General features: G+C 38.1%; 1 protein-coding gene across 3 annotated transcripts in view; it reads left to right on the top strand.

Annotated features, from left to right (window-relative positions):
* The window catches only part of RANBP9 (RAN binding protein 9), a 71593-nt gene that overhangs the window by 28647 nt on the left and 26808 nt on the right, over window positions 1-16138 (top strand). For all 3 annotated transcript variants that reach the window (XM_073331931.2, XM_073331932.2, XM_073331930.2), the window contains exons 3-7: window positions 478-530; window positions 7160-7327; window positions 9907-9929; window positions 11643-11827; window positions 14561-14673. In XM_073331931.2, the coding sequence (XP_073188032.1) occupies window positions 478-530; window positions 7160-7327; window positions 9907-9929; window positions 11643-11827; window positions 14561-14673 (542 nt within the window). The remainder of the gene's footprint in view (window positions 1-477; window positions 531-7159; window positions 7328-9906; window positions 9930-11642; window positions 11828-14560; window positions 14674-16138) is intronic.

Raw genomic sequence — 16138 nt, 5'->3', positions numbered from 1 at the left:
TTTGGTAAAGTAATTTCTCTGCATTTTCTCAAGGGGTTGGTGGACTCTCCAGGGGTTCATCTTTCTCTGGAATTGCCTTCTCTTTAGCAAAGCTGCTTTGATTTCCCCCTCTTCATAGCAACAGTTACTGGCCTAGTGAAGCAAGGCCCTATTGTCAACTTGATGGCCTCCATTAGAACTTTTATATAAAAACTGAGATGTTTGAAGGAGAGGGAACTTGTTCCAAAATTATTCCTGCCTCACGGACAAGTACCTCATCCATGATACACCAGATCAACAAATACATTGGGAATGTCTTTCCTGTTTTGATTGCACTGCCACTATGCCAGTTTGCACTGCCAGTGTCTGAAATGATCTCTCAGCAATTTATCTGGAACTAGATTAATCAGAATAGTGTTTCTTGGAAATGTCTTTCATCTATTTTTGTTCTTGTATTGTAAAAGAAAGATAAGTTTGTTTTTATTTTGATTTTTACAGTTACATGGGAATTGGGCTTTCTGCTCAAGGTGTAAATATGAACAGACTACCAGGTATGTTTAATATTTATGTGTTTGATTTTAGAAACAATTAAACAATATAATTAACTTAATGGTTCTACAATATAGTAAGTAAATATATTTTGAAATGTGTGATCCTGATGAGCATCGACAATATGTTTAGCAGGGCATAATACTATATAAAGACAGTCCTTGCTGCTATGTAGAGCTTTCAGCCGAAAAAGTTAATTCTTAATCATGGTCACTGTACTTTGGCTCTCAGGGCATGAAAATCCAGGGTGGATAAAAGCAAATAACATTAAAATCCCTATTTTTTAATTTTAAATATGATCTTTTGATTTAAAGTAAATACAGACTTATTTTTAATAATCTGTTTAAAATTTCCTTCGCAATTGGAAACCTATGTTAAAGTCTCTGCTTATTATAATATATTAAAATGATTTAAATGAAATATAAACAATTGGCACTAAACATGTACTGTTGACTAAGTTTTGAAGTCAAACTACTGAATAGGTAGAAATCACTGGTTAAGAATCTGGGAGCAGTCAGTTCAATTCACTATAGATTATGCTTAATTTGTTTAATAAATGAGTTAATTTTAAATACAAAACTTTTTTCTTATATATCCAGAACATTTAAAGTAGTTTTATTTAATTAAAAAAATAAAATGCCATTTTTGTGCATTTTAGTTGAATTTGAATAGAACTGAACACAAATCACAAGTAAAAAATCTAGTAAATAAGAAATCCATCATTCACCATTTTCTTAACTTACATGTATTCTAATTTTTATTTATTAAGCGATGTAACTGGATCAATATATGTTTTAGATATAGTGTAGCCTGCTAGTTAGTGAAGAAAGCACCGGATGTAGTGTAAGAGCTATATTAAGTTGGTGTGAGAAGATAAGATTTACTTAGTGTTTTAATGGTTACTAACCTTGCTTTAGGAAAATAACATACAAATGCAAAACACAATTAAAACTGATTATTTAAATCAGTGTTCCCTGTTTTCTGATTTAAATCATGATTAAAATAGCTCATTTTTAAATCACTGACTTAATCAATCCAGCCTGTTAATATCCATCATACTTTTCCTATTTAGAACGCCACCAAGACACTTCAGCTACAGAACAAATACAAATCTGGTAAAGTAAGCAGTTGTATGAAAGCCTGAATCACAAAATACTTCCTTGCTCAGCAGATTTGTAGTACGTCATTTTCTAATAGCTAACAGAGATGCCCTGCTGTAATCAAAAGTATATCATTGTTAAGAGTAGAGCAGAACATCTACTCTTGTCCCAACATGGTTTCCTTATCTATTTTAAGACTGTTAAGGAATGCACAGTATGGTGCCAACCACAGGTGCCGGCCTTCAGTTTTCCCTGTGGGTGCTCAACCCCTGCTCAGCCCCGGGTCTCGCCCCACTCCACCCCTTTCCCCAAGGTCCCACCTCCACCCTGCCTCTTTCCATCCGCTGCCCTGAGCACACCCCGTCCCCACTCCTCTCCCTCCTTCCCAGTGTCTCCTGCATGCCGCGGAACAGCTGATCCACAGTGGGCCGGAGGCGCTGGGAGGGAGGGGGAGGAATTGATCAGCGGGGCGATCAAAAGTATTACCTGCTAACTTTTTTCCATGGGTGCTCCAGTCCTGGAGTCACCCACAGAGTCAGCTTCTGTGGTACCAACACTCTCATGCTTAACTGTGATCACACAAGTAGTTCATTGATTTTTCAGGATCAGGGCCTATATGTTAATACAAATACATGGAATATTGTTGTACAGTGTCAACACATTGTGACGTGTTAGTGTATACTTTACCTGGCTTTTCAGATATTTTAAACTTAGCTATTTCAAATCATATTGGCCTAAAAAAATCCTATTTTTTTAACTTGTTTTTTTTAATAAGAAAAATAGTAGTAATCCTATGGCTGAGATTTTAAGTGCTCAGAGGCTAGCAAAACAAGTTAGTTCTGACAGTTAGTTCTGATCCTGTAGTGTAATATATAACATTTATTGTCTGTGCTGTCAAATGTCCTTATATGTACATGCAGACAAAGTATGGCTGTTGTGGGAACCGTAATTTCCCCGAATTGTAGTGTGTTTACGTTTCACCTAAAATGTTATGTTAAAGCTTCAGTGTAATACAGTAAGATTCTGATCACTAAAATAGCTTCCCTTTGAGTAGGACTAGGAATGCAGCTCCCATTTTTGAATACATAAGAAATAGGAGACAAGACTTTTTAAAAAAACTTGGTTAAGTTTAACCAAATGTAGATAATGTTAAATTAGCCTTACAGCATCTGTAGTCTCCAGTTTCTGATGCATCCAAACAAGTTGCATTTTCAGTCTAAACCTCCCGTCAAGAGTACAATAATGCCAGTGTCCAGTGATGTGGGTAGCAGCTGTGAAGTCAGTGGATTATTGGTGGGTATTCAAAATTATGAATAAGAATAAAGAATTCTCAAAGGTATTACTAATTCATGTAGCTTTCCTTTAGTATAGTATTTTTGTGTTGAATTTTCTGAAAGGCCCTTAATTAAAGTGGTGTCTAGTGAAGCCATTATATTTAAACAGTGTGGGTTAAGTCCTAAATCAGTACAACCAAAGTATGAGAGGGCTTTTTTACCATATTTTACTGACCTTAAATGCTTTGTATTGTGAATTTGCTGCATATTCTTCTGTTAACTATTTTCATAAATTTTACTTCTCCTTAAAGTATGGCCAGTGTAGATCTCCGTATTCAGGATATGCATATTGCCCTAGTTGCATGGAACCCCATAGAAAGCAATGACCTGTGAAGGCAGTGCACAGGCTCCTTTATATACCTCACTGAACATTCAGATTTGCAAAGGAGCCATATGCCCTACTTCATCACAGTTCCTTTCTGACTGTTTCTGCTGTGAGTGTGGAAGACTTTTCTTCTCTGTACCTCACCACTATTGTTAGATTTTTTTTATAATTTAATATAGTAAGTACTGTTAAAAGCTTTAATATTCTGTTTGCCTCTGTGACACTTTGTAGATCAGCCTAGCCTGTTGCATTCGTTAGCAGTTTATTTTTCCCACTTCTTGTTGAATTTCCTGGTGAACTCAGATGTGTGGGGGTTTGAGCAATGCTCTTTCTTCAATCTGAGCAATGTTCTTTCTTCAGTATGAAAATGTTTGGTACCTCTGTGAAGCTCTTATCTCTCAGGATGATTGCCACTTTTGATCAGACTCATCTGAGTTTATTGGGTGTGCTTAGAAGAAATTTGAGTAATCTGACTAATCTGGTACCTGCAGATCTGAAGGGCCTGCAGTCTAGCCTGCCAAAGGAACAGAAGAAGTACAGCCCCATACAATGGAATGGTATTTCAGATGAGTTTGATGCCAAAAGGAAGCTAGGGATCTTTAGAAATCTGTGAAGGTGATGCCTCAATACAAAGCATCTTAGTTCCTTGTGTGTCACTTCTCTTGGTGTCAATTGCTCAATCAGATCTGCATGCCCTATGCAGTATCCCTTGAGAGGAACTGTGTGACCTTTGTAGGTCTGCGGGAGGAATCCATTCTTGCTTCCCCTGAGGAGCACAATCTCTATGGAAAGTGCTGTTTGCCTTCCAAAAATTCATTTGTTCCAGTGTCTCTGGTTGAGAAACTAGGAGCTGTTCCATACTGAAGTTCCGCAGAGGTCAATTTACTGAGAGTCAGGCTTGAAGAGATTTTTGAAATCCGTAATCTTTGCAAATTTTAACTGCAAAACACTGAACTTCGAACGCAGATTTTTAGATCTTATGGCTTCTATGTAACGCTATTTTCTGCACAACAGAAAAACTTGAATCTTTTGTGATAACAGGCCCTCAATGTGTAGTGAAAGGCAATACCAGATTGTCTTGAGGGGAACACCTTTCAATTTTAGTATCAGTTGTGATTATGAAAAATGCATTGGGCACAGGTTGGATGGATGAGCTCACTTGGACAATCTCACATCTGGGTTTACCAGTACTAATTCCTAGACCATGTGACCTTTATCTAAACCTTCTGTTCCCCTCTGAACTCTTCAGAATCTTCATTCATAACTTCCAGGTCAGGTTTCTTCACAGGATCTCTCAGCCTGGCTGCCTAATTGTGCTAAACCGCTGAGTTTGGATACTGATCTCCCCCTGGAAGGTCATTAGGTCTTTTTAGAGGGTCTTAATGCTTCCACAAGAAACAGCTGTGGACAAAGCTTTGTTAGTGAATCTCCAGTAAGAACTGCGCCATTGTCTCCCACAGTTCCTTACATTTTGGATTCTCTCTCAAGCACTCTCGATTATCCTTGAATGCTGATAGGGTCAATCTGAGAGCTGTATTTGCATACCATTTGCCAATACACAGATACTAGCGCCCCATAATTAGCACATCATAGTTCAGAGACTTTTTTAACAAAGAAAAGACTATCTCATCCTCCTAAGCATTTAGGAGCCACCACCTTCTTGTAAATTGAATCTATATCAGTTGAATCTTTACGAGAATGCTTTTTGTACCATCTAGCCATACAGATTGCATTTTAAGTGGCTATAACATCAGCTGGGAGAATGTGAGAGATCTAAGCTCTGGTGACTGATCCTCATTATCTGGTGTTTCAAAGGATAAAGTGGTCCTGCATTCTCAAATATTTAACTAAGGTGGTCTTGAAATGTCTTTTTAAATCAATCCATCAGCCTCACTTTCTTTCCCTAGACCTCATGACGTGATAGGAGAAGCCAGGTTGCATAGTCAGTGTTAAAAGGAGCCCTTTATCTAAACAGGATTAAATCTATATGCATGCCTCTCAGCACTGTGGCATCTGCACGTAAATTGGGAGAATATGCATCTCTGCTCAGATTCATAAATGGATCAGGCTTTGTATCCAGCTATATGAAGCCTGTACAGGTATGACAACAGCTGAAGCCTTTTGTAAAATATTTCACCAGGTTCAGAGTAGCTTCTGCAGCATGTCTGAAGAATGTTCCTGTTAGAAATGTGTAAAGTTGCTACCTGGAGCTCAATTAATATATTTACACATCATTGCTCTCTTTAGAGGGCAGCAGTTATAGAGCTAGTACTCAGCTTTCCTAGATGTTTACCTCAATGATAAGTATTCTTTTAAAAAAAAAAAATCCTGAAAATTCAGGAGAGCAGTCCTGAAACTTTAATTCTGTGACTCTTCCTTTGACAGTTACTGCTGGGTAATCTCCCATGAGCGGGGCTGTCGGATAGCACTCAGGAGAATGAAATTACTCCCAAGATCTTTAGGGAGATTGTCTATAGATCCACATTCCAGTGGAGTAGCCAGGTGGAAAAAACGGTGGGGAGTGAGAGGAGATTAAAAAAGGTGCCACTCCCTGGTACTCACCTGGCAGCGCTATGGGACTTCAGCGTTGGGTCCTTCACTCGCTCCGGTCTTCGGCACTGAAGGACACCTCCCCACCTCCCACCCCGTGCCACCGCAACGCTGCCGAAGACCGGAGCGAGTGAAGGACCCGACGGCGAAATGCTGCTGAAGTACCGGGAGTTGGGTGCCTTTTTTATCTCCGCTCTCCCTGACCTGTCGCCCAAGACCCAGAGCCGTGTGAGTAAAAATTGTAAAGGTGCCATGTAATTAAAAAGGCGCCACTTCTGCTCGGTGGGTGAGTGGCCGCTGCCCCACTCCCCCCCGTAGCTATGCTCCTGCCACATGCCCCGCTTATTTGGAGTCCGTTGGAGTTGCCGATTACGTGGAATGAAACTGGGTTGGAATTGAGATTTGAGCTCCTTTATATACCCTTGCATCGGATGGTCAGATCTGTAAGGGAGCATACCTGATGCTTAGAAGGTCACTCCTTTCCAGAGAGTTTTTTGTGTTTGTACTGAGGGAACGCTACAGTTGCTTCATATGTAACTTTCCTTTTGAAAACAGAAGAAAGTGTGCAGTTGTGTGAAACTTATTTATTCTGCAGCTTCTCCACATGCAGAATTAGGCCGCCTTGATTATATTGTGTTAATGACTTTTTTCCCCTGAGTTCACTTCTGCATTTGAAGTTTTCTAGGGCAGCAAGGCTAGTAGTACTACAGTCTGTGGGCTTGGCTATTATGTGGAGGTTGTGCTGCTTCCTGCTGAACAACAATTAAGGATGTTCAAGAGTGGCCGTGACTTTCTCCAGAGACATGTCTGGGTCTTTAGACAGTCTGAATGGGACAGTGACGTGTGCCTTCAAGTATGGATGTTGTAAAATGTGGGAAATTAAGAGGAAACCTCATTATTTTATTGGGACATGCCAGACATGCAGGTAGCTTTAACATTCAGACAGTGGATCTGGTCAGTTGTAAAATGTTGACAATTTTGAATCTCAAATCTTTTAAAAAGGGAGAGGGAATTGACAGTCTTTGCCACACTTTCCCTTTTTTTCTTGACTAGTCTATTTGAAATAGAATTTTATGTTCAACCATTTTTGAAAGAAGATGATATTCAGGTGAACCAGAGCATTTTAATTTAGCACTTTCTGTCTTATGTGTATTGGTAACGGTTATTTTACCGTTTCACAGGAATAATGGTGAGTGTGATAATCAACCTTAATAAAAAAACTGCTTGGGTTGTAACAAGCTAACTTTTGCTGTATATGTTTATTTTTGTCTATTAATTTGTAGCGGAAACAAGTGAATAAAACTTGAAATGCTTTGTTTTAGGTTGGGATAAACATTCATATGGTTACCATGGAGATGATGGACATTCATTTTGTTCCTCTGGAACTGGACAACCCTATGGCCCAACATTTACAACTGGTGATGTCATTGGTTGTTGTGTAAACCTTATCAACAATACCTGCTTCTACACAAAGAATGGACACAGTTTGGGTATGGAAAACAATCACTGCTAATGATAGCTGATGTCAACAAACCTAGTGCAGTTTTTTGTATGTTTAAAATCTTAAAATTGTATTAAGCGGCCCCTGACATTGGAGTTAAGATTCATAAGCACCTTAAATATGGACTGATTTTTTTTAAATGGGTTTTATACTGCAGGGCTTTAAACTAGCTGATAAGAAAAATGGAAAAACTTATTAATGCAACATTAAAACCTTATACATGAATTTGGAGGGTTTGCCCACACCATCTTTCCCAGGAGATCTGCATATATTTCAACTTGTGGTGACTAAGATCTGGCATATGAATTTTCTGAAGGTCTCTAGTCTTCAATTGTTGCAATTAAATTCAAGCTTATATTTTTGAATTTTTAATTATATACTGTGTTACTGTTAGATGAAGTCTGCTAACAAATCTAATTACCCTTTGTCCCAGAGCATAGGAGAATGCATTTCAAATAGTGCGTGTCCCTTTATGGACAGCACACTGCCAGTAGCTCCATAACCCTTAAATCAAAGGGGCTTTATCTTAAAGCATATTCACTTATCTCACCTGGAAGAAAGATGATCTCTCAAGTAACTAGTTCCCAAGCCATTTAGAGCTGGAACAAAGCCACAAGTTAGTTACATAGGCCATCCCAAATTTATGGCAGTTAACCCTTCACCGTATGTTTTAGCATCATGTCTCATTATACCACATTGTACAGAAACTTTGAGGATGAGCACAGCAGGGATGGGTGGTGTTAATCCTGCATAAATTACCTGTCTGGTAGTTTGCACACACTTTAGTGCACAAAGATATTTTTCTTTCCTCATGTCTTGCATGTTTGTATTAGCAGTGGGTTAAGGAGAGGGTTGTGGCTTGGTGAATAGGTTTTGGAAGAGTGTTGAAATAGGGGCTAACAGAATAAGGCTTAGACAATGTGAGAAAATGACAAAGGGGAAGAAGAGTTAAGATGTCTTTTGTTGGTAGGAGTGGGACTGATAAAGAAACTGGCTGTAGATTTAGGCAGGAGCTTAATATAGGCCTTGAAGGGAAGAACAAAAAGCTTATTTAGAGTGATGGAAAGCTGCTGGGAGGCTGCAAAAGTGAGGGGGTGGAGTATTAAGATCAGGGCAACATATAAGAGATCATTCTGGAGAAATTGGAGGAGGAGGTGACAGTCAAGAAGTCCAAAGAGGAAGAGGTTCCAGTAGTCAAGGCAAGAGAAGATTAGGACATGGACAGCAAGTTAGCCTTTTGGATGTGATGGAAGAATTAGCAGGATTTGGTTACAGTTTGGGTGGGAGAAAGACGACAATAGGAATCAAAAGTGATCCTTATATTGAGGGCCTCCATGGTGAAGGATGGAGATGTTAACGGTGGTGGAAAATGGGGTTTGATTTAGGAGGAAAGATTAGAAGCTTTGTTTTTTGTCCTAGTACATTTGAGATTATAGTGGTATAGCAGATGGAGAAATAAAACCGAAGTAAACTTGAGTTGTCAGCATAGATGGACAACTAGTAGCAAGGTTAAAAATAAAATCCTTACAGCATGAGGAGAAGGAAATTATGATGCACCCTATGGGTTTCAGATACAGAATTTCACTTCTTCAAAAGAATCTATTTGAAATTGGAATCTTTTTCTAAAATTTACCTAAAGCACTGGGAACATATAAAGGTTAGATTTTTTTTCCCCTTCCTAATCCCAGCAAATTACAAAATTACCCTTTTTATCATTTATCAGGTTTTGTCATTTATCAGCTTCTCATATTTTATAACTAGATACTAAAATACCTGGTTTGACTTTATCTAACTCCAATAGAATACTTAGTTTGGATCAGAACTAAATTAATTTTCAACAAAGCCTCTGGTAAATATGCTACTTCTGCTTTAATTTTTGCAAACAAGAAAAGTACAATGCATTGCCAGTAGGAGACACTTCTTTGCAGTAAACTTTCATCTTGTTATTATAGTTGCATATGACAGACCTTGTACATTGCCAGAATATTTTACGAAAATGCTATTGGTACTTTTTTCCGTAGCATTTAAGACAGTCAGCTGTGGCCAAAATTTTCACACTTGATTGCTTAAAGATAGGCTGTCAGATCTATACTTAGTCCTATATAACACTGGTAAGAGAACATAGCTTTAAGCTACCAAGTTTCAAAATATTGGTCTGCATATTTTTGTATGGTAGTTTAATGTTTATCTTTTGAAAATATTTCTTTTCTATTTGCCATATACTGACCTTTTGGTTCCTGTTACTACTATACTAACTTGTGCAGAAGCATTATGGATGTCCGCATGCCTGTCATATTTACTTTTGAGGCAGGTCTGGGAAGTTTTTGCAAACCTGTAACAGATAACTATTAGAGAAACTAAATATTTAGCATCTAGATATTCCCTTCAACAATTATGAGATCTGGCAAATTTAACTGACTACTTGACTGCTCCTGCATACTAAATTAAAAAAACAAATAAACCCAAAACAAAAAAAGCCTCTAGGAAGTTACTTGCTCAACTTTTTCCAGTACATTTTGAATACAAATACATGAAAAATTATTTTTAATGCATCTCTTTTTATTACAGGTATTGCTTTCACGGATCTACCGGTAAGATAAGTGGATTTTCAAACAGAAAATAAATTTTTCTGTATACTATAAATAGCTGTTTCAGATGTACTGATTGTTCTTTTCTAGCTTATACTTCTTGGAAATGTGCACTATGCCCTTTTTATATCATTTTATCTGTCTAGTTTTCAGTTTGACAAATATTACTGAGGCAAAAACTTGAAACTCAGTATCTGTAAATACTAATACTGAAAAGCAAATAGTTACTATTTTTTCTCTGTTCAGATTTTAGTATCAGGGCATTTTCTTGAGGATTTTGACCAGACAATCAAGATGAGAATGTAATACATAATTTAAAAATTTTATTTATATACCTTGTTTGATTGTCAACTGGTTGTGAGATAATCTGTGAACAATAATGATAAAGCTAACTTATTTTATATTGTCATAGTTTTATGCCCAAATACAGAAGTATGTGTGTCTGTGTGTTCATTCTTGAGAATACCTGAGTTGGAAGCACAAATGTCCATTGTTCAGACACAAGTGGTGGCTGCATTATATGCAAAGGCTTCTTAAAACACCAACTTTTGTGTGTGTAATATCAAATTTAGGCATTTCCTCCAAGAAAGGCTATTTTTAATGTGTGTCAATACTAGTCACACTAGGCTTTCTAATTGTAATTTAGTTCATAGTACAAAGTATGTAAACTATTTTAAATAAATTAAAAATACCTTAATATGGTGACATTCTGCATAAAATTCTATAAGCTCTAGTTATATTTTGATTGGATTTTTCTCCAGCAGCATTCTATATGAAAGGCCCCCCTGTACTATGGTTACACCATGTCGTCTCTTTTTTTGCCTTTCTGTCATTCACGTCATTTTCAATCTGGACTTTGGTGGTGTTGTGATTTAGAGGACCATGATTAAGACACAAAATCCTATTGGAGGGCATCATTGTGCCATTAGGTCCTAAGAGAAAAAGCTGAAGAGACGCTACTGGCATCCAAAAATTCACTCTGATCCTAGAACGCATTAGTGCTGGCAAAACAGATTTTACCCCTTTGGGAATTGGGACCATATTTTAAAAGTTCACTGTGAAGGCCAATCTCTGAAAAGAAAATAGAATTTAGAAGACAAATGCTTTTGAAGTCGTTTTAGATACAAATCAAAGAAATCATGGGAGTTTTAGTGAACTGTTATGGTTCTTTGTAGGCATTATACTTGAATTTTGAAGCTAAGGAGTTTCCCCTAGCTCAGTTCTTACCTTAAACATTGCTAAAACATCTGAATTTTAGTGGTGGTACACCTGAAAATGGAAATGACCCACTTTATAAATTTGTGTTAAATTTTTTTGCTCTTGTTTAGAAATCAATTTTTTTTAAAAGTCCAGGATTATTTAACTTGGAGATGCATGTTTTCAACATAAAATTGAAGCCAAAAAGTGTGAAGTTAACCATGCTTTAAAAATTGCATTTGTTAGTTTGATGAGGAATTACCAGTGTTGAGGTATGGATCTCAAAATAATGGGCAGTGTTTTATTTCCTCTCCCACTGGTGACAGAGTTGTATGTTGTCCTATTGCTGAGGTTGGTATCAGTTACTAAAATTTGACTAACCACTGGGAATGCTAGGAGACTGAGTACTACTTCTCCCCAGTGATAAATGTGGGTGGGGATGTTGAAGGTGATTAAAAAGGGGGGGGGGAATCTGGAGTAAAAGGAAAAAGTATTGATTAAAAAAAAAATCTCTTGCAGCCAAACTTGTACCCTACAGTAGGGCTTCAAACACCAGGAGAAGTGGTAGATGCTAACTTTGGGCAGCATCCATTTGTGTTTGATATTGAAGACTATATGCGAGAATGGAGAACCAAAATTCAGGCTCAGATCGACAGATTTCCTATAGGAGATCGGGAAGGAGAATGGCAGACAATGATTCAAAAGTAAGAATTAGAGGGATTTTAAAGACTGTATAATTAAAATTCTCTAAAAGGGATTTTAAAATGGGCATTTAAAAAAAAATGTTTGTACGAAATCCTAATTAAATTCAAATAGTTGGAATAGTTTTAGAACAAATATAGACCCTTCTTAAATGTTCATGAGAACTTTGTATTTTTCCTGTCATATTTGAAATGATGGTAAAAAATGAAGCGCATTCTTTGATACAGTAATTACAATTACCACTAAGAGTCATCAGGGCAGCTTGCTGGTATATAAAATTAGTAATAAGCTATATGACGTTTGACTTCTTGGTCACCAGTTCAAATGCATCCTTGATCAGTAGTGACCGAAAATTCATTCTGTTGAATGGCCATCGGGATGGCATATGTAGAAATCTCTCTCAGTTCAGTTCCTGGTAGATAGGTATCTGTATCAAAGAAATAACTGTAGTTGTTTTCGTTTTTAAAAAACTACTACAACAACTTGACATTAATTGACACAGATAATGGCTGTCTCAGCGGAGAAGCAGGGGACTGAACGGCCTATGGAGATTAATAACTATTTATCTGGCACCCCAAAGCATGCTAGGTGCCTCACAAAACATGGAATACACTTGGTCCCTGCCCCAAAGAAAAGTCAATCTGAAATGACAAGTGAAGTTGAATGCAGAGGGAGTGGATATGGAAACTGATACACACAGGTTATGGACATAGACTTGTGAGTTGAGGTAGTCTATGTGGAATGGCTATATATGTATTTGTATGTGTGTATATATTTATAGCTATTGAATATAAATTTTTTTGTGCCTAACTCAGGTAATTAAATTAAAAATGCCTGAATTTCTCGTGTATTTTCAGTTGGATATGGTTTTTACTCAGTGCCAATATTGTTTGTGTTATGTGATGTGGAATAGTAGCCGTTTCAGAAGCAAATGAAGCGATCCATATATGTAACTTGTTTAACTTTGTAAAGTATTTTGGGATGAAATTTGCAATTTAAAAATTGCCGCTGCTCTCGCTTGCTCTCTCCTAGCTTCCCCCTTCTTTCATAAGCACTAAATTCACTTAAACTAAAGAAATCAGATCTTGAAAACCTATTTTATGGTATTCTTTCTTTCTGCACTCACAACGTTAGTAGAACTTGTAAATTTGGCTGTATTAGTCCAGCTACTTGCTGGAATGCATTGTTTACAACAGTGTTTTGTATTAATGTGGCATTAATTTTAATTTTTTGAGCAGACTCACTGGCTGGGGGAACATCACAATGAACACATTTTGGTCTTCAAGTGAATGCGCACTATATTGTTAGTTCACCACCACCTGACACCATTTTGTCGTCTTTCCCAGCCAAACAAGCATTTTAATTTTAATAAAACTACTGAAGGGGCAATATAACTTACTTTGTCATTCTCAGTGTACTTAGATTCAGAACCTTAAATACAATATTTAGGATCAATTACAATTCATGTGATTAAGTGAATTGTCACAAGTATTTGAATTTTTTTACCACCATGCAGAATCAGAACCACTTGCCACCACGATTGTTTTCTGCACCAATGTTTATGCTAAAAATCTGTTAAAGGCTTTTCCTTTAGGACCTTGATCTTATAAACACTTATGCATGTGCTTATCTTTATGCACATGAGTAAACCCATTATGTCATGTTTAATTTATGTACAAGGACTTAAATGTTTGCAGGAGATCAATAGTTGGGTTATAAGTACAAATTCATACCAATGTCACTAGCGAGTGCAAGTCAATCGGCTACTCTGTAGCTTGTTTAAACTGGGTTGGTAGTCTGTCTAGTTGCCAGTAGACACGTGTTGGTATCGACACAGTCACAGATTTCCTTAAACATGGAGTCTTCCCTCTTACTCATAAGGCATGTCTATACTGGCCCCCCACCCCAAAAAAAAAAAAAGGAAAGAAGAGAGACCACAGCAGCAAGTCTCAGAGGCCGGGTCCACTGACTCGGGCTCATGGAGCTCAAAATAGCAGTGTAGGTGTTCAGGCTTAAACTGGAACCTAGACTCTCAGACCCATCTCCCTCACCCTGTTTCAGAGTCCTGGCCCCAGCCTGAGCCCAGATATCTACTCTGTTTTTAGCCCTGTGGCATGAGCCTGAGTCAGTTGACCTGAGACATGCTGCAGGTCTCTTTTGCAGTGTAGACATATGCAGAATTTCATGCCAGTTCTGGGTTGTGGAACATTTTTGGTGCTGTTTGGAGAAACTCTTATTGCTACTGAGCATACTGTATCTGTTCTGTGGATTAATACAGGATTTGGCCTCACAAGGCTTTAAGTCCAACATGTTTCATGAGCAAGGAATAAATTTTAAAAAATCAATATGTAATTTGATCATAACTTGGGTTAACAAATGGGGTTAGTTAAAAAAAAATCCAATTGTTTCTATCTAAATTGAAATGTTAAAAAAATAGTTTGGAAAAACAAGTACAAGTAAGAATATGCTCTAACAAGGAGCTTAGCTCTTCTGGGAAGGAAATCAAATAGATTCAGTTAATGTATTCATGACTAGATGGGATAGGACATTTTTATATGTTGCAAATATATATTTCTGTTTTAGGTATCTTACTAATTCCACTATTTGCTTTTGTCAAGCAAGTGATTTTGTTTGCTGAGCTGTCTTGAAATTTGAAAAGTGTCTTCAGTTTATTTTACCTGCATAATGGTGTAAATGATGTTGCATATTTTAACTGTTTTGAATTCTCTTCTCAGAATGGTTTCATCTTATTTAGTTCATCATGGGTACTGTGCAACAGCAGAGGCTTTTGCCAGATCTACAGACCAGACTGTACTAGAAGAATTAGCCTCCATTAAAAATAGACAAAGTAAGGCTGGAAAGTACACTGCATGCTTTTTAAAACAAATTAACTTTAAATTGTCTCTTATATTAAAAACAATTCCCTACAATTTAATCTATGAAACTTCATCGTGGAATGTCCTTTCAACAATCTTACAACATTATAATTCAGTGCATTAATGCACAACTATAGAATCATAGAATATCAGGGTTGGAAGGGACCTCAGGAGGTCATCTAGTCCCACCTCCTGCTCAAAGCAGGACCAATCCCCAACTAAATCATCCCAGCCAGGGCTTTGTCAAGCCTGACCTTAAAAACTTCAAAGGAAGGAGATTCCATCATCTCCCTAGGTAACACATTCCAGTGCTTCACCACCCTCCTAGTGAAAAAGTTTTTCCTAACATCAAACCTAAACCTCCGCACTGCAACTTGAGACCATTACTCCTTGTTCTGTCATCTGGTACCACTGAGAACAGTCTAGAGCCATCCTCTTTGGAACTCCCTTTCAGGTAGTTGAAAGCAGCTATCAAATCCCCCCTCATTCTTCTCTTCCGCAGACTAAACAGTCCCAGTTCCATCAGCCTCTCCGCATAAGTCATGTGTTCCAGTCCCCTAATCGTTTGTGTTGCCCTTCGCTAGACATTTTCCAATTCTTTCACATCCTTCTTGTAGTGTGGGGCCCAAAACTGGACACAGTACTCCAGATGAGGCCTTACCAATGTCTAATAGAAGGGAATGATCATGTCTCTCGATCTGCTGGCAATGCCCCTACTTATACATCCCAAAATGCCACTGGCCGCCTTGGCAACAAGAGCACACTGTTGACTCATATCCAGCTTCTTGTCCACTGTAACCCCAGGTCCTTTTCTGCAGATTCTGCAGAATCATGGATTCTTGAGCCACTGGTTTGTTAATCTTGAAAGTACTGTTTAATTTTGGAACTAGTTTAATGAAGAGGAATGTTATGAATTACCTACCATGACACTGGTGTTCGAAAGGAAGGACACAAACATGTTTGGCGTTATCCTGGAACAAATGTTAATGGTGTGTCTAGACCAGTGGTGGGCAACCTGCAGCACGCGGGCCATACACAGCCAGTCAGGGTAATCTGCTGGCGGGCCACAAGACAGTTTGCTGATTTTGACTGTCCGCAGGCATGGCCACCTGCTGCTCCCAATGGCTGCGGTTCGCCGTTCCATTGGGAGCTGCGGGCTGCCGTTCCTGAGGACGGTCAGTGTAAACAAACTGTCTTGCAGCAGCCTGCCAGCAGATTACCCTGACAGCCGCAGGTTGCCCACCACTGGTCTAGACTAATGTTGACAATCACGTTGACAATCAGCTCTGGTTTACTAGTCAGTTAACTTGAATGGGACCACAGACGTAGACTTTGCCTTGAGTAGGAAAAGTGGTAGAGGCCTAGCTAGCACGTGCTGTTTAGATGCAGATTGCGTTTGTCAGGCTTACGGTTGGAAAATATCAACACTTTTAGTTC

This window comes from Lepidochelys kempii, chromosome 2, assembly GCF_965140285.1.
Source record: "Lepidochelys kempii isolate rLepKem1 chromosome 2, rLepKem1.hap1, whole genome shotgun sequence".
Classification (NCBI taxonomy): Eukaryota; Metazoa; Chordata; order Testudines; family Cheloniidae; genus Lepidochelys; species Lepidochelys kempii.
This window is presented reverse-complemented; position numbering and strand designations above follow the sequence as displayed.